This window comes from Pteropus vampyrus, unplaced genomic scaffold, assembly GCF_000151845.1.
Source record: "Pteropus vampyrus isolate Shadow unplaced genomic scaffold, Pvam_2.0 Scaffold261, whole genome shotgun sequence".
In the NCBI taxonomy this organism is placed as follows: domain Eukaryota; kingdom Metazoa; phylum Chordata; class Mammalia; order Chiroptera; family Pteropodidae; genus Pteropus; species Pteropus vampyrus.
In genome coordinates, this window is record NW_011889042.1 from 1822252 (window position 1) to 1842435 (window position 20184).

General features: G+C 32.8%; 1 protein-coding gene and 1 pseudogene across 1 annotated transcript in view; both read right to left on the reverse strand.

Moving 5' to 3' along the window:
* Window positions 1-20184, reverse strand: part of DHX40 (DEAH-box helicase 40) — a 37529-nt gene that overhangs the window by 12046 nt on the left and 5299 nt on the right. Inside the window, exons 7-12 of the mRNA XM_011375057.2 lie at window positions 19679-19810; window positions 11100-11199; window positions 9402-9488; window positions 9085-9267; window positions 5243-5323; window positions 4436-4593 (exon numbers count right to left, since the gene is read on the reverse strand). Coding sequence (XP_011373359.1) covers window positions 4436-4593; window positions 5243-5323; window positions 9085-9267; window positions 9402-9488; window positions 11100-11199; window positions 19679-19810 — 741 coding nt within the window. The remainder of the gene's footprint in view (window positions 1-4435; window positions 4594-5242; window positions 5324-9084; window positions 9268-9401; window positions 9489-11099; window positions 11200-19678; window positions 19811-20184) is intronic.
* LOC111729438 lies at window positions 7811-7929 on the reverse strand (annotated as a pseudogene).

Sequence of the window (20184 nt, forward strand, 5' to 3'; positions counted from 1 at the left end):
GAAGAAACTGATATGCTGATTCTAAAATTTATATGGAAATGCAAGGAATATAGAATAACCAAAACAGTATACAAAAAGAAACACAATATTGAAAGACTTAACACTATTAAATTTCAAAATTTATCATATAATCAAAGTGGCATTAACATAAAGAGAGACAAACAGATCAGTGGAATAAAATAAAGCTATATAATCAAAGTGGCATTAACATAAAGAGAGACAAACAGAACAGTGGAATAAAATAAAGTCCAGAAATAGACTCACACATATACAATCCAGAGATTTACAACAAAGGTGCCAAAGCAATTCAATGGGGGAAAGTAAATCTTTTGAACAAATGCGCTGAAACAAGTGGATATTCAGAGAAAAGAAGTAACCTAGACCTCTACCTCATACCATATGCAAAACTTGATTTCAGATGTATCACTATTCTAAAAAGCTAGAAACTGTAAAGCCACTAGGTCAAAATATCAATATAGATATGAGACAGAAGTATATTTTTATGATCTTAGGGTAGGAAAAGATTTCTTAGCATGGGAAAGCAATAACCACACACACAAAAATATTAATGTATCAGACTTTATCAAAATTCAAAACCTCTCTCATCAAAAAACATTAAGAAAGTAAACAGAAAAGCCAGACGGGGAAAAAAATTGTTCAACTCGTATCTAACAAATAACTTCTATCCAAAAAAAATAAAGAACTTCCAAATTCAATATTTTTTAAAATGTGAAAACAAAAGATTTTAATAGACACTTCACAAAGGAAGACAAGTGGCCAACAATCACATGAAAAAGCACTCAAAATTATCAGTCATCAGAGAAATGCAAATTAAAACCACAAAGAGCTATCACTAATATATAATAAAATGTATAAAATGAAAATGATTGGAAACACCAAATATTGAGGAGAACATGTCATGCAAGCTGCACTCTCAAACATTGCTGATGGGATTTTAAAACAGTACACCATTTTGGGAAAAGGGTTGGCAATTTCTTAAAGTCAAACATATACCTAATCAACAATACAGCAATTCCTTTCATAGGTATTTACCTAAGAGAAATAAAAATATACATCTACAAAAAACTTGTACAAGAATGTTCAAAATAGCTTTCTTTATTCATAAATAACACCAAGGTAAAAATTCAAATGTTCATTAATAGGATAATGGATACAATGATTGTAGTACGTTCACACAATGGAATACTACTCAATAATAAACATAACAAAGCACTGATAACATACAACATGAGGGAATCTCACATACATTATGTTGACCAAAAGAAGCCAAACACAAAAAAGTATGTATTATATAATTCTATTTATATGAAGTTTCAGAGGAGGCAAAACTAACCTGAAAAAAACTCAGAAAAGTAGCTGACTGGGGGAAGGTGGGATGGCATCCTAATGGGAAGGAGCACTGATGGTATTTTCTGGAGTGATAAAACTGTACTGTATCTTGACAGGGCTGTGGGTTATCAGTATATGCATTTCACAAAATATACCTAAGACTTATACTTTTCACTACATGTAAATTTCACTTCAAAAAAAAAAAACAACTATAAGTAAATATTGAACTCTAGTTATACAGTGTTGCCTTTCACAGTAGTATAGCTTAGCAATTCTGAAACTACTTTTGTATACTCTAGAGAAACAGATAATTTGAATACAGACTCTGGACTAGATAATACTACTGTACAATGTCAAATTTCCTAATTTTGATAAATGTACTATGGCTAAATAAGAGATTGCCCATGTTCCTAGTAAATATACATATAAATATTTTGTGGTAAGACAGCACAATGTTTCCAATTTATGCTCAAATGATTCACCAAAAGAAAACATATATTTATAAATACTTGTGTATGTATACATATATACATGTAATTATATAGATTAAGCAAATACAGCAAAATGTTAAAAATTTTATTTTTAATAAGCAAAGCTAAATAAGATATAAAAGGGTTCCTTTTCTATTCTTTCAACATTTCTGTAAGTATGAAATTGAATTTATAAAATATTACGCCTTCTCCCCCGCCCCGCCCCCAAAAAAGAAGGCTAACACTAGACTGGCTTCATCTATTCAAATATTCCAACAAGGAAAAACATTTCCTTTTTCTGGCCTTATAAAACTATTAGTATTGGATCACCTTAATCCAATTGACTGATTTTACAAATGAAAAATTATGACCCCAACTAAAAGAAAGCAAAGCTGACATAGGACAAACTAAGCTGTGTCTCATACTGACACACCAAGAAAGGAAAGAAGTAAAAGTTTAAAGACATGGAAACCTTGGAACAATTCTCTAAGGGTACAAGAGCCTAACTACCATTTCTTTTGATTCTTAAAAAACAAACAAACAAAAAAAGGTTAATATATTACTAATGTACTATAACAGGGCAAAGGTTCACTATACTATCTTCCTTTACTAATGAAAGAAAATTAACTCTCAGCCAGGAACGTTAAATACTCCCTATTTCAAACAACTAAGTTAAAGGGTAACAAAATGTAAAAGAACTGTCCTCAGTTTCATGTCCCACAGGACTAGGTATCTGGTAATCAAAAAATGCTCAGTGAAATACTAGAGATATTCCATGTACATGAATAGGAAGACTCAATATTGTCACGATGTCAGTTCTCTCCAGTTTGACCTATAGATTTGACATTATCTCAATTAAAGTCCCAGCAAGTTATTTCATGGACATCCACAAACCGCTACTAAAGTTTATATAGAAAAGACCCAGAACAGCCAAATTAGTGTTAAAGGGGAAGAGCAAAGTTAGAAAACTAACCCTACCCAACTTCAAAAATTACTATATAGCTTCAATAATCAAGACAGTGTGGTATTGACAGAAGAACAGAAAAACAGACCAGTGAAAGACAATACAGGGAGGTGGCTGCATAGTGTAGTGGTTAGCAGGTCTGCTTTGCATGCAGCACGTCCTGGGTACGCGCCCCAGGTGGAGCCACGGACCACACCCCACCTTCAGAGATCCAGTTCTTAAAGAGAAACGGCAATATCCATACGTCAGGGGTGGAAGTGGGGCGGACCGGAATTAAAGGGGGGAAAAAAAAAGAGAATACAGAAACAGACCCACACAAATACAATCAAATGATCTTTGACAAAGGAGCAAAGGCATTTCAAGGGAGAAAGGACAGTCTTTTGAACAAATGGGGCTGGAACAAACGGATATCCAACTCCTAGAAGATAACATAGGAGAAAATGTAGATGACCTTGAGTATGGTGATGACTTTCAGAGAAAGCACCAAAGGCATTACACATTAAAGAAATAATTGATAAGCTGAACTTCATTAAAATTAAACACTTCTATTCTGCAAAAGACAACGTCAAGAGAATGAGAAGACAAGCCACAGACTGGGAGGAAATATCTGCAAAAGACATATATGATAAAGGACTGTTATCCAAAATATACAAAGAAATCTTATAACTCAATAATAGGAAAAAAAATAATAGGAGAACAAAGAACTCAATTAAAAAAAGAACTGAACAGATACCTAAGAAGGTATACAAATGGCAAATAAACACATGAAAAGATGGTTAACATGTGTCATTAGGGAACTGCAAATTAAAACAATGAGATACCACTATATACCTATTAAAATGCCAAAATTCAAAACACTGACAACACAAATGCTGGTGATACGGAACAACAGGAATCCTCAGACTCCTTGCAAAATGGTGCAGACTTTTGGAAGGTTTGGGAGACAGTTTGGTAGGTTCTTACAAATCTAATCATATTCTCATACGATTCAGCAATAAGTTAAAAACTTTTGTCCACACAAAAACCTGCGCATAGATGTTTATAGCAGCTTTATTCATAATTGCCAGCCAAAACTTGAAAGCAACCAAGATGTCCTTCAATAGGTGAATGGATAAATAAATTCCATACAATGGAATTTTACTCATCAATAAAAACAAAAACGAGCTATCATGTCACAAAAACACACAGAGGAAACTTAAATGTGCATTGCTAAGTTAAAGAAGCCAATGTGAAAAAGCTAACTCCTGTATGATTCTAAGTAATGGAGTTTTAGAAAGGGCAAAACTATGGAGACAGTAAAAAAATCAATGGTTGCCAGGGGTTTGGGGGAAGGGATGTAGGGATGAATAGCTGAAGCTCAGGGGACGTTGAGAGCAGTGAAATTATTCTGTATAATATTATGCTAGTGGATATGTGTCATTACAGATTTGTCAAAACACACAGAATATACAATACAGTGATCCCTTTAATTAATAATAATGTATCAATATTAGCTCATCAATTGTAACAAATGTGTCATACTAACAAAAGAAGAGAAAACTAGGGGAAACTTTGTGTGTCTGTACTTCCCCTCAATTTTTCTATAAACCTAAAATGCTCTAAAAAATAAAGCCTATTAACTAAAAATAAACCTCATCAATAAACGTCTTACCAGGTCTAATGAAGACGTTTTCCACAGACAACATTGCTGCTATTGGAAGTAACAGATCTTCACAGTCCAGAGAAGCAGCTTTTATTACTGCACATGTCAGATGTGGAGGGAGAGGAAATTCTACCATAGACAAACCCAATCTGGTCACATGGCCACTCCTTAATAGAAAGAGAAAATTCTTAAGTCTTTCTACCTCAAAGGAGTAGAAATGAAATGTTCATCATTCAGAATAAACCAGATATAATTTAGATATCTTTAAATCACCTCCAGAAATTCAATTCAATATAAGAAACATGATAGACTGTGGTCACTGATAAGAGAAACATAAAGATAAATTCCCTGCTGTCGAGGACCTATATATCCAAAAAACTAAACAATGATGAAGAATAAAGTAGTGTAATAAAAGACACAAAATTCTGTAGAAACATAGAGAATATCCTTGAAAAAATAAGAGAATGGTAATTACTAAATCTTTCCCTATTATACAATCATGAAAACAAGGACTCCGGCTCTCTTATCATTTTGATGTACCCAGAATAATGCATAACACTGAAGTGGTACTCAGAAATTACTTGTTAAATAATACCAATATTAAACAAAAAGTTTTATGGTGTAATTTTTAAATTCAGAACTGGGGTGAAGAAAGACTGAGGACAATTTCTAATTTCAAGTAAAACAATCCATTCAATTCAAACAAATCATTTTCTACTTATAAAAGAAAGTATTAAGAACCCATTTAAAAAAGAGATTAATATCTGTTGTGGTTGGATTTTTTTTTGGGGGGGGGAGTTGTTTGTTTGTTTTTACCTGTCAATAGCATCACACTGGTAAAGTTGTTTAAGAGCTTCCAAAATAAGTCTCTCATTAGGTGGATCCAAATAGGGAAACCTGTGCGTGAACATGAGATGTAAAATAAGTTTCCATTCTTTGAACAAAGTAAGATTTTATACAGACTTGAAAATTTCTTTAAAAGGTTTTACCTCTCCTATTTTTCAAGTTTTTTTTTAAAAACATTCTATGATCATGATCAGCATTCACCAAAGAAGTAATTTTTTCTGAATTATACTCTTCTATTAATTCAAGAAGCACTTCCTTTCGATCTCCCTTAGCTGTTACTCTCGTCATTCCTCTTTATTTATCTTAATCCTGCCCCATTCTTCATAGGCAATGTCATCTCTACTCTGTTCTGCAGTCTACAATTTTTATTATGATTTTATAAAGCAGTGGAGAAAAATTAATTGAAAGTGGCCAAAAATTACAAATTGTTTGACAGTACTTCAAAATGGCTTTTGATTAAATGCTAAATATATTCAATTAATTTTACCATATCTGCTTTATGTATATGTGTATGTACTTATTTTCTCCTGGACTATCTGAAGGCAAGTTGCAAATACAGTGCTAATTCACCCCCAAAATACTTTTAACATGCATTCCCTGAAAATAAACACATTCTTACATAACTGCAATACCATTAATGAACTTAGGACAATTAATAATATTCACAAAGGAAAATACATATATACATACATACATACATAAATACATACATACACACTTTTAATAATATTTTCTGCACTAGATTATTTTTTCTACCATAAGTCTTAAGATAATAAATCATCTACTCCAATTTCACACTTTAAAAAAGGTTCAACCAAGGGCAAAAGGTCCAATACCTTATACAATTCCAGAATTGACAACTCATTTAAAAACAAACAAAAATCTCATAGACTGTTACACGGTCAGCTTTCCTGCAACTTGTACCAATAAGTCCTGGTATCTTCTAGAGCAAGAGTTGGCAAACACTTTTTATAAAAGGCCAGACAGTAAATTTTTGGTTTTGCAGGCCATATGGTCTCTGTCACAATTACTCAACTCTGCTATTGTAGCAAAAGCAGCCATACATGAATGGGCATGGCTGTGTTTCAATAAAATTTTAATTACAAAAACTGTCAGTGAGCCTAGATCATAGTTTGTGATCCCTATCCTAGAGCAATAGCAACTTAGTCAGCTTGCTCTTCTATATAAGAGCCCTTTTGGATTTGTAAAAACTACAATTATTTTTCTCTCTTGATTATCCCGATTCCCAAACTGCCAAGCACTCCTTATATTATTTGGTTTCTAAAAGACCCACCATACCTAATTACCATCTTCTAGAGACACTCTAATTTGTCGAACTTGTCATAAAACATAATAATATCCAAAAGTGAACTACGAATGTAGAGTGACCAACACAGAACAGGAATGCTATAATCCCCAGTCATCTGGACTTTGCTGTCTATTAATATAACCAAAGTCTACACTGTTGGGATTTTTATAAAATTGTTTTTTAAACAGAATAATAATTGCAAATTCATATTAAGTTTGTGGTAATCTGGTAATTTCAGATATCTTCCACGTTAATTTTTTAATGTGCAACCAAAATACAGGATACAAGATGTATCCTTTCAGACTTTTACCTTGTTGATTCTTGCCCACTATTCTGGCCTATTGAGATCACTCTAATTCTTGGTTTTAATCATCTACATCTACCGATTAGATATCAAGATGTTCTCCAGAAATCTGATAAAGACTGCAATATCTTTATTTAATATTTTCATTAAAAATGCTCATTAGGATAGAGCAAAGTTCAACCAGTAAAGTTCTACCAGTAAAACCTCCACCTAGGCTACACTAAGCAATTAATCAATACTTTCTGAATTGGCTATTTGGCAATTATACACTATTCAGCGGTACTGTAACCTCCTTATTAACAAAGATGTCAAATGTGATCTTGTTAAATACTGTGTTGAAAACAAGAGATGTTAGGTTATCATTCAACAAATTCTTGTGATGCGCCCATTATGTGGATGATTCTATTTTCAAATGGAAAAGGAAATGGTTTAAAATGACACATTCTTTGTAAACCATTTTGATTCAAAATGATTATTCTAAATCACCTTAAATTCTATTAAACCATTTTCCAGTAAACTATGCTAGAATCTGCTAAGAATCAATGTCAACCTTACAGGACGGTTGTTTCTAGAATTTGCTCTTTTTCTAAATGGTAAGATCAAGACATTTGCATTTCTCACAATTTTCTGATCTGCACAATTTCTCAAAGACAACCCACAATACATCTGACATTAAATCTGCAATTTCTTTTAGTACCATGGAAATAATTTCTAAAGCCTCAAGACAGACTCATTTATAGTGGTTAGGTTTTCTCTCATCATTTTCTAATCTACCTTGGCCATCAATTCCTCCTTATCTAGACTTGTACTTATCTTTCCAGTTTTAAAATAATTTTTTTTTTTAGGCAAGGCAACCCTTGGTTGACCTCACAGATTGCAAGGACCTTGTCAGCTTACAATCCCTTATTTTTTTAATTCTTTTTTATGCCCACAACACCTGGTCTTTCTGGGTGGTCTCCCATCCAAGTATTAACTAGGCCCAACCCTACTTAGCTTCCAAGATCAGACGGGATCGGGCTTGTTCAGGGTGGCATGGCCGTAAACTAAAATAATTTTTGATGAAGGAGAAAGAGGAAACAAAAATAACCGAAAAGCTCCATTTTCTTTCTGTCACCCATGAATACTATGCCATCTATCCCGAATATTATGCCATCTATCCCAAATACTGGTTCTATCTCTCCTTATTCTACGCACATCTTAAAGAGAAAAGGGAGAGAAGTCTTTTTATTTTCTTCTCCTCTAGTTTGGGGACTTTTAGTACAGTCTAAGTTTGAAAACTTAAGATAGAAAAATAACTCAGTACAGACGATACTAAGTAATTATTGTTCCTATTTTTCTAATATATATTTATTCTTGCTTATATGCTGCTCTGCTATCCTTAGTGAACATTATATTTAAATCTGGGTTCATCTGAAAGCTGTTAGGCCACTTAGTTTCTTTAAATGCCTCTTCTTTTACCTTGGTATCATTTAAAATTGGAATTTCATATTTTACAGGCTTTCCTCTTTCTAGAATCTGTATTCTCATTTAGAAAATCTCATCTTATGATAATAACTATCCAAAAAAACTTTTTAATTGGCTTTGCAATACATATTTGGATGCATTTAGTAATTACTTCCCTTCTTACTATGAATTTAAACAATGTGTGGTTACCTCTGCCCAAGTTCCTGACACTTTTACATTCCCAGATAATTATGAAAAATAAGAACAAGGCTGTACTTTCCTTCATTACTTCCTCTACCACGTATATGTGAAATTTTAATTCCCTACAATAATATTCTGTACTGTACCAATTAATTATATAGATTAACGTTTGACTATTTAACAGCTGTTCTTCATGAAGCAAAAAACCACTATAGAGTATTACTCTGTCTCTTACAGTGCGTAGTACAACGCTGGCCATACAAAAGATGGTACCAAAAAAAACCCCACTTTCTAGCTGGAATTAGGGTCATTATATACCTTTCATAATAGATAAACAATGGTCGCTAAATGATCCAAGTAATATCAGCATGAGGCACCCCAATAAGCCAAGGTTAAAATATGAGCAAGGGATAAAATTCCAGTAAAGCAACATAAGGAAGCCTTTTATTAGGGTCTAGTAGGGATGTAGGGATGACTGAATCAAATACTTTAAAAGAATTTCTGAAGAATAACCTGACTCCACCCTAACAAATTTTTTTTAAGTTGTCTACATACCTTATAACATCATGTATGGCAAGGCACTTTAAGGTCAGAACTACAGACGTCAAACTAGTTCTCTTAATCTCAGGGATCACATGGTCGGGCATACACTGGTTCCAAAAATCTTTACTATAGATCCGAAAGCATTTTCCTGAGGCAGTTCTGCCAGCTCGGCCACTTCGTTGCAATGCCTCACTCCTTTAGAAGAAAAAAACGCGAGTTCCCAAAATGTTCTGTGAGTTTCCTAAGTAATTAACTTTCCATCCCCAAACCAACTAGAAATTATCTAATCAACTATTCTTTAAACAAAAAAGCTTGACATGAAGACTTACTTTGAAATTGGAACCACCTCCAGGATGTCCAACCCTAATCTGGGGTTGTGATTTAACTGCTTCACAAAACCACCATCTACCACATATCTAAGGAGAATGAAAACAAGTTAAGTCTCTAGAAAATAAAAAAAGATTTGTTAATTTTCAACCACTTTGGGTTCTTCTTTTCCACCAAACTAACAACTACATGATGACTTTTATGTTCACTGTGGAACTTGAAAGTCAAGAAATTGGAATTCTCATACATTGCTGGTAGAAATATAAAATGGTTCAGCCAATGTGGAAAACGGTTTGGAGGTTCCTCAAAATATTAAACATAGAATTATCATATGACCCAGAAATTCTATTCCTAAGTATACACCCAAAAGAACTAAAAACAGTACTCAATAAATACTTGTAGATATATGTTCACAGTAGTACTATGAGCACTATGAGCCAAAGGTAGAAACAACCTGAATGTCCACTGCCCATTAAGGAATGAATGGATGAACAAATTATGGTATATACATAAAACAAAATATACATCATATTCTGAGTAACTGCTTAAAGGTTATAGGGTTTTATTTTGGGGTGATGAAAATGTTTTAAAACTAGATAGAGGCAGTGGATGCACAATGTTGTAAATGTACTAAATACTACTTAATTATTCACTGTTAAGTGTTAATTTACGTTACATGAATTTCTCCTCCAAAAAAACAAAATGGAAAGTCACCTCTAGACCATTCTAACAGGTTCAGAATCTAATTCCAACCATTCTTTAACAATAATATTTTAAGCCAATTAAACAGAGAACAAGTCAAATAAAAAAAAAATTAAGAATAGCAGTAAAGTCTATCGTTCACTAAGGCAACAGTCTGAAACACACAATTTAATAATTCTGCCTTTGCTGGAAACAGAAAATTGCAGAGGTCAATTTACTCAGGAAAGCTGCTCCCCTAAGACCTTAATGAGACTATTATTCTTAAAGTAAAGGAGAAAAGGAGAGGAAATTAAACTTCCTCTCAGATCTAAGTGATCATTTTACCCAAAAGAAATAATATAGGATTTGGGGGATTCAGGTGCAGCCTTCCAACTGCAGACAGACTTAGTTTAGAACATAAATTGGGTAAAAAATAAATATCCAAAACGGATGTGGTTCAAGAGTCTGAAAAAACTTCACATTAGCTATCAGTCTAGATTTAAAATTTCCAAGTGTTTCTCTACTATATCTACTCAAAAATTTCATGACATCATTGATTATGTTAAAAAAGAGACCTGCATCATAGTTCATTTCACAAAAAAGTAAAAAGTGAGAAATAGTAGTGTCCAATAAACACTTCGATATATAACCTCACTCTACAAAGTGGAGCTGCCAGGTGAAAACGGAGTATCAGATCATTTTAGGAACATGCTGGTAATGGGAGGATAGAAAAACAGATCTGGCTTCCTATTCAGTGAAACCCATAAAACACTATGCATACTCTTAAATGTGGGAAGAGAAAGCTACAAATTGCCAAGTATGAATAGCTAAAAAGTGTAAACAGGAATATATGATGTACACCTCTTACTAGTCAATAGTTATCAATAATTTTTAAAAGATGGTAGATGATTACAAGTTAAGCAGGTGAGAATTAGTAGAGGGCACAGAGAAGCAAACTCAATGTTTTATGATTAGCTAAGCGGCTTCTCTGGCTTTACGAGAAATTTTAAAAGTTGTACCTGATTCCATCTATTGTCAAAGATGTTGCAGAAATATTGGTGGATATGACACATTTTCTAATTCCAGGTGGAGGTGGCAAAAATATTCTCCTCTGTTGATCTAAAATACATATAAAGAGAAAATACTAATTTATAACATGTATTTGTCAAACTTGTTTTGAAAAACTCTTTTCATTAAAAGATGTATTTTTTCACCTCTTTAGTTATCTTGAATTCAAAATATTAATAGCAAAAACTACTTTTGCCTCACCTTTCACTGTTAAGATTTCTAGGTCCATGGAATCACAGATTGCTAAAACAAACCCTACAGCAGACAGAGTCTTTTATGTAGGTCACAGATCCCTTTGAGCCTATTAAAAAACTGTGGACCTCTTCTCATTAAAGACACATATGTACACACAAAAAAATGTTTTCAAACAATTTCAGGGTGTTTAAGGACTCTCTGAAGCTCATCCATAGATTACTAATTAAAGACCTCTCTTTGCCTTAAAGATCGATTAGCCAAACGGCTTTTACTTTTTCTGTATCATGACTACCTTTCTAAACAAGTAACACCACACTCATTTCCACTATGCACACATTCTGAAGGGTGGGCCCCAATTGCAATGCTTGTAGTATGGTACCTTACTCCTCTGGCCATAGTTTATGGTACCAAAAATAAACACCTGTCCCAAACTGGACCAATCTGATTCTCCCATGAATCTGGAATAGGTCCAAGAGATGCTCAATTTAATTAGGCTAGTCCTTTGCAAACTAAGCTTGTGAACCATAGAAAGTGACTAATGTACATAAAGAAGAGAAAGCTAGTCTAAAGAGAGAAAAAAAAAAATCAGTCATGAGAGTTGAAAAGAGTATTCCTGGGTTCCGGGCATTTCCCAGGCCTTAAGAGGCCTGTGTGTATAACAAGTGGAAGGAAGGATTTGACCAGACTTCCTCTCCTGCCAGGTTAAGCAGAAAACTGAACAAGAGAGTTAAGAATATCTACAAGGAAATGATTACAGTATAAGTGAAAGGAAATAAGTGAAGGCTGGTAAAGGACAAGTCTCAGCACATTTTGAAACCTGTTGAATTAGGAACAGTACAGTGAGTAGGCAGAAACAGGAAGTAATCATTAGAAAGATGTTTAAACCTGAGATCAGAAATCATGGTAATGATAAAGTTTAGGACATAAGCTTTTGAATGGGTGGCTGAAGTGGGCTGAAGGAAAAGATCACTGCAGCCAAAAGAGGTGAAGGAACTTCCAAGCAAGGGATTCAGGGGGGTTTCGGGGGATCTTCCATTTCAGTGATCTCCATGAATCAGGAATAATCGTTCCAGGGAGTACACAAATCAATCTATTGGAGGATGAAAAGAAATTATCAGCATTTCTATTTATATTTTCCATAACATCCTTTTAAACTTTTTATCATATGTGTGTTTATATTACACATTTCATATTAGAACAGTAAGTAAATACGTATTTTTAAAAGAAAAAAATTTAAATGCCTTGGCTACATTTTATTTCCATGAGATACACCCATATTTGTGTAGAAAATTCACTTTTTCTACTTGAGCAACCTCAAGTTTTCTTCTTTTCAGCAGCCAAGAAAATCCTAACAAAACTTGTTTTTGAATAAAGTACAAAGCATGTTGTACTTTATTCAAATAAAATCTTACAAAAATCCTTGTGTTCCCAACATACAAAACGGACAAAAGTTCAACTAGTATGAGAGAGAAAAGGAATGGAACAATGAGCACAGTTTTAAAATCACGGAACTAGGCCAACCATCTATTTTATAGATGGGAAAACTAAAGCCCAAAGATCAAGTGGCTTGCCCACACAGACAGGCAAATTTAAAAAAAAAAAAAAAAAAGTTGAGTAATATTGCTATTCTTCTACATCATTCCAAAATTAATTTCACAAATAAAAAAGTAGTAGAGAGGCAGCTTATAAAAGACACCTGTAGAGAAGTTTGATATAAAAATAATTCCAAAAAGGTCTATTTCTTTCAAATTCAAAGAATCTAGTGAAAACCGTGTTAAAAATTACTTTTTAGTAGTTCTTAGATTTAGATAGATGGTTCAAAAGAGTTTTATACTACTTTGTAATTCAAATTATATGCTTATACATTCATTTCATGTCTATTTATTCTACTACAATGTAGCTCTATGAGAATAAGAATTTTTTTTATACAAGACATCACCAGTACCTAGAATAATGCCTGGACCAAAAAAAGTGCTCAGTAAAGTTGAATGAATTAATAAATTAAAAATGCATTAGATAAATAATAAAGATCTTTCTACCTTTAAAATTCCACATTACGCTAAAAATTTACATATCTAACAAAAATGCCCTTTCTGAACATATTTATTATCTATAACCAAATTTGTTGTTCGATCAACCCATTTCTGAAAGTACCTAATTTGTTTTAGTCTTTAGTTTAAGAAAAATTTGTTTACATTTACCATTTTGTTCATTATAATCAATTAAAAAGTCTTGAAACTGCTGTTTTGATAGGGCTCATGTTTGTTTCACATTTACATTTTATCCACACACTGTAGCACCATATTACACAAGTAGAAACATATGCCAGATTTACGATTTGGAAAAAGTTAAATACATATATCTTAAAGTATGTTCTCACTCTCCAGGAAGAAAAAGAGAAATTGAATACTTTCATTAAGCTGTAGTAACTCTCCTGATTACTTCCATTCCCTGATTTTCCTACCTAAGAAAGATTCTGATATACTTTATCCCATCTATACCAGTACCCAATAAGATACCTGGATTTTATAACAGAAGAAAATGGGCAAAGAGGCAGAAAAATATTCCAAAGTCTACCAAGAAATAAGGATATTGAAGACAGACCATTCAACACTCTTAATAGAGTAATCCTCTTAAGATATATGTCTATGACATATTATATATTAAGGCCAACTGAAACGTCCTCAAAGAATTTCTTATCCCAAATTACCCCAAAAAGATCCCAAAGCAGAAATATGTTAGAAAGAGAGAGAGAGAGAATAAAAGAAATATAACTTAAAGCAATAAACAGAAGCCATCAATTAAAGGGGGGAAAAGAGGACAATTCTGGAGCAGAATGAAGAGGTAAAACACTGCTCAGCTCAAACTGCCTTATAAGTGATTTTCAGGTGAGTCCAAAATATCTTGAGAATTCTCACTAACACAGCTAAAAATAAAATTCCTGACACAGAGAAAAGTTTTGAGATAATCAGTAAATATAATTGAAAAAGTTAAAGTAACTAGAAAGAAGCTAAAAAATATGGAAGATAGGCAATCCAAAATAAGAATAATTGGCATCCCTGAGGCAGAGAAACCAATAATTAGACAAGTTATATTTGAAGACATAATACAAGAGAATTTCCCTGAAATAAGGAATTGAACTTGCAGATCAAAAGAGTACATCAAAAAAGTTCATTTTGTTTGAAGTTGTGTTTACATAGGCATGTACATTTGTCAAAAACTCATTGAACTGTGATGCTTAAAACAGGCATAGTTTATTGTATGTAAATTATCTCAATAAAATTGATTTTTTAAAAGAGCACATCAAGTTCTAGGAAATTTTAATATAAAACACTCAACACCAAAAAATATCCTAATTAAAACTATTAAACATTAAGGATAAAAACAGAAATTTTCAGGCAATCAGACAGAAAAAGCAAATCACTTACAAGGAGGGAAAAAAAATCAGGCTGGCCTCAGACTTCTCCGCAGCAACATTCAATGCCAGAAGACAACTGGAAAACGTCTACCAAGTTCTAAGGAAAAGAAAGTGTGACCCAAGAACATAAAACCCAGCCAAGATGTAGTTCAAGTATAAAGGCAAAAGCCAGACATTCTCAAACATAAAAGAACAACAAAAAATAACAGTCAAGAGCCCTTCTATTAAAAAAAAGTTAAAATCTAGCCAATATAAAATTAACCAAAAGTAACTTAGGAATAAACAAACCATGGGGGAAAAAAAAAAAAAGACAGTAAAACCGAATACTTCTGAATTATGTAAAGATAACAAAAATAAGGAGAGGCTATAGAATAGTAAAAGTACTTAAGCTCTCATCTTTCCAATCAGAGAATCAACAGATAAGATCTCTAATCAATTATTAGACAGTCTAAAAAGATATTCACTTCAGCTTAACATTTTTCATCTTTTTAAACTTTAAAGCAATATTTTATAAAATGTGATTAAGATTTACTTGAAGTTTGACAATTCTTTCAAGTAAATTCAAGTAAAATACCTTTTTAAAAAGCAATAGTATAATCTCACTTTTAAAAAGCATTTCTATCAACCTACCTACTTCCTTATCCTTCTATATGTATACACATCTGCACACACGTAAACCTGAATAATGGTTTTCCTAACATTAAAGATTATTTAAAGAAAGGTTATTTCTGGATGGAGGAATTTGAGGTGATTTCTTTACTTTTACCTTTGTAACTTTGTACACTGCTTGAATTCTTTATAATGAAATTATAATTTTTCCTCAATTGAGTAATTTTTCTTTAAAGGAAATTAGAACAGGTTTTTCTTTAATGAAACGAGTAAAAACTAATAATGTATTAATTCTTCATAGTGGGAAATTCATTTTTTTGTACTCTTTTATACTTTTAACATTTTACAAAGGGCAAAAAGAAAAACATAAAAGAGCATATATGAAAATCTCATTTTTGTTTCAAAAACTAAACAATAAAAATACATTCAAATGTATAAAGAAAAGTTCATAACAACATACCTGGAAACATTAATAGTGATTGTAACTTAACCACATTAGCAGGATCTGAGTAAATTTATTTTTCTTACTTTCCTAATTTTATTTTATTTTTTTAAAGTATGTATTTCCTTACAAGATAAAAAATTTTTTCCCATTTGGGAAGACTCTACATAAGAGTAAGAGTTTTTATGTGAAGCTCAGTAGCCTTTCCCCCCTCCTCCCAGTTTTAATCTTAACATTTAAGGAAACTATTGTAGACAGAGTCAAAGTCTAAGTACTTGCCATATTGAGGTAATGTCTTTGCTTTACGAGAAGAAGAAATAAAAATATTTTGGGACTTGTGCAATAATCTAAATGAGCAGTTTTTCCTCTTAAAATGTTTTACGCTAATTCAAGGTAAGGCTCCTTTTCTTTTCTTCATGTCTTCTGGAAGCACCATGTACTCTTTTATCACCTACTACTGAATAAATAACCAGTTATCAAATACATATTTACCATGTGACCTCAGGAACATCATTTAGCCTCTATCTATAAAATAAAGAAGTCTAATTATGCAAAAACATATACATGGGTATATGTGCATTTTTCTAGAGAAAGAAGCCATGACTTTCATTACCATTTTAAACGAATCTGCGACCCTACCCTCCAACAGAGGCTAAGAAACAATTACTTTCAGTGCTAAATTTTCTAATTCCATGTAAATATTTGTCACTTATGTAGTAACAAGTATATTTCAGTTCATAAATTTTTGTGGGATTCAACTTTCCCCTGAAGAACTGCAATACCTTGAACCAAAGAACTGCAATACCTTGAACCAAAGAAGGAACTGCAATACCTTGAACCAAAGAACTGCAATACCTTGAACCAAAGAAGGAAGTCAAAAAGCAAAAAAGTTTGAGGGAAACAAGAATAGGATTCTAGATATAGTGTTTGATGCAAGACATTAACAGAAAGACCCTCAGAAAATAAAAAGTCTGAAACTCAGTTTAACAATTATTTAATCAGGACTTTTTCACCATATTGTACTTGCCCTTAAGAAGTTCACAATCTCATAAAGAGGATGAGACAACCATAACACAAGGGAGAACGTGTTAAGTGCCACAAGAGGTACAGCAAAGCACATGAGGTTCAAATGAAGAAGAGATCAAAGCCAGCTCTGAGGAGGGAAATCAGGAAAGGTTTTTATGGAGTTGGTGAAACAAAATAGCAGGATTTCAGCCAGTGAGAGGGAGGAATAAAAGGGAAAGGAGGAGTTCAACTTAAGAAATAGCAAACACAGTCACAAAAAAAGATGTGGGAGGAAAAGGAATAAAAAAATACCATGAACATTTCAAGCTTGAGAGAACATTGTGAAGGCTGGGGGTTGGGAGAGCTCAGCCCAGGGAACAGGATCTGTAACCTTGGCAGTAGAAAGGATGCCACAGTACCACTTGACATTTGACAGATGAGAATTTCTTACATCAATTAAGAATATATTTTAAGATGTCTCTTTAAAATAGTCAGTCACTCTCATAACTAACCCAGAAATAAGAGCAAATATAAAATTTTTACTTATTCACTAAACCTAGATATGGGTCATTTTTGAACTCCCTTCACTACAGGCTACAAGCAGGAAACTCTTCTTCCCTCTCCTCATTCGTAGGTTCAAGTTTTCTGTTCCTGAAGCATAACAGGAAATAAAGGAAATAACATAATAGTGTCTCCCCACCACCCTAAGTAGCAATAATAAAGCAAATAAGTGCCATATTATATTAAAAAAGAAAGTCTAAGGTCCCAGGAACCTGACACACTCTCCATACTTCATCCAATTCCACCTTCCCATTACTCAGTACCTCATCAGCTACATCTGAATGCCTCTTTGCACTGTTATAAACTGCTGTAATAAATATTATTATGCTCATAGTAGATCACCAGTAGTCCTTGGAACCAGAAAAAAGAAACTAAAATAAACAAAACCCTTCAGTAATGGCTCTAATCACACTCAGTGCCATATCTTTACCATTTATACATATATGCCATCACAGAAAATCACATATACAGGGAATTAAGGCTAAAAGCAGGTTAAAGTCATGCTGGAAGGATAATGAATGCCAAATTATTAAGTAGGCATTTTAATTCAGTTGGTAATAAGAAATAGCTGAAGATACCCAACAGGAGACTGACACAATCAGAGTTGTGCTTTTGGAAGATTATGTAGGATGGTAACTTTGTTAACAACTCAGGAAAGCACACTGAGGATTCCAACTCTAACAGAGATAGCTAAAAAGGAAAAAGAAGAATGAATGAGCTCGTTAAAATGAGAGTAAAACAAATCCTGTAAGAGTTGCCACTTGCTTGGATTGAATGATCTAGGGTGATAAGATGCAGACCAGAAAGCCCTGTGAGAAGACCCAAGAAGTCTAGGCCACAGGAGTGAGTCTGAAATAGAGACAGCTTTCAGGATTCACCTACAGAGAAGTGACAGGTGAGTCCTAGGAGCCAACTTCACCAAAAAAGAAAATTCTAAGAAAAGAGCAAGCTAAGAATGAAACCTTGGGGTATTTTCAAATTTAGAAGGGAACAAAGGCTAGGGAGGGTGGGAAGGCAGCAACCTTAGAGAAAGACTGGTCAGGAGAACCAGATGATTAAATAGTATCCCAGAAGACAGCATTTCAGGAAGACTTATTATCATCACAAAATCAAAATACAAACTAATGGGGAAAAAAACAGCCGTGAGATTTGAGAAACAGATTACTAGCAACCTCTAATAGTTTAAAAATTGGATTTCAAGACATTAAACAAGAAGCAATAGCAAATACCAAAGATTATTTTCAATGCGGCAGTAAAAAAGAATGAAATTATTTACTTTATATAGAAAAAATATATAGTTAATGGTTAACAAAGCATCTGTAATGGTTTTAAATTACCTAGTCAGTTACAAAGTAAATTATGAGTCAGTGGATCAAATCCCCAGAAAACAATGAGAACTTTAAATATCTAATAATAACCCTAAGAATTCCCTTTAAGATATAAAAACCTAAAAATAGATTTCAATATTGAGAGCAAGGGCCTAATATCATCACAAAAGAGATTTCCAAAATAGCATGTGGTCTATAGTTATTTAACCAACATAGATATTCCTGAACTTCTTTTGTTAATATAAGAACCACCTACTCAAAAAAACCCAAAAATAAACATAAAATATAAAAGCATTTAAATGCTTTTTACATTACATTAAATGCTAATCCCAATCAAACTCTAAATAGGAGGCTATGGTTAATTTCCCCTTGAGTTTTACAAATCAAATTCCATAATAAAATAGTTTTACAAAACAAACTAAATCTCATTAATGACATTCATTATGAACAAATATCAGAATAGGAGCTTGCAAGTACTGTTTGAATTTACAAAAGAATAGCATTATTCTTGAAAAGTAGACTAATAAGTGGCTACTTAGAAAAAAATCCACTGTGTTCAGTCTGATATAACTAAATATGTATGATTTATAGAAATTGTGTGACCATGACAAATAAGGTTTGACTTATGGTACTACTATCAAGAAATTATAGCCCTTATTTCAAAAACTCGCCAACACTATTTTTGTTCTCCTGGGAGAAGACATAGTCCACTCTTAACAATACTAAAGTGTCCAAGGCTCTCGAAAAAGTAAATGTGAAGACTTCAAGAAAAAAAATCACTTCTCTCAAGAGATGCCCATTTTCTTAATGTTCTGTTTCATGACCTGGGTGTTAGTTACAAAGGTGAGTTCAGTTTGCAAAATTCATTGACCTAAACACTTAGGATAAGTATATTTTTCTGTACTTATGTGATTATTCAATAAAAAGTTTTTAAAAAATCAAGTCAAATTTTCTATTCGAGTGAGGAATTACCTGTTGTCATAGATCCATAACACGGCAATATTAACAAGCCATCTAGAGTGGTATCTTGAACATCATAATCATAGTCAACAGACTCTGCCATCTGAAAAAGTAACTCGCAACTTTTTTCGATTTCAAACTGACCTAAAATGAGGGGAGAAAATAACACCAGCAATTGAACAGCAAAATATGAATTTTTTTAAAAGCCTTCTAGATTAAAATCAGTTTTGCATAATAGTTATTTTAAATCTCTCATTTGATCTGAAGGAGATGAACATATAAGTTGTACCAAATCTCAACAATACAATAAAAAAATAGAACACAAGTTTCTCAGAATTTAAATTTCTAAAGGAATAAAAATGTTTATAATCTTCAAGCCTTTCATCTTAACATGGTATTTGAGGAAGATGCAGTAAAGTTCATCATTAAAATAAGGGAATCTAATCCCGAAGATACTGTGTTTAGGTGGATTTCAAAATACTTAAGTAACCTCAAAGGGCAAAGAGATTGTTATAATG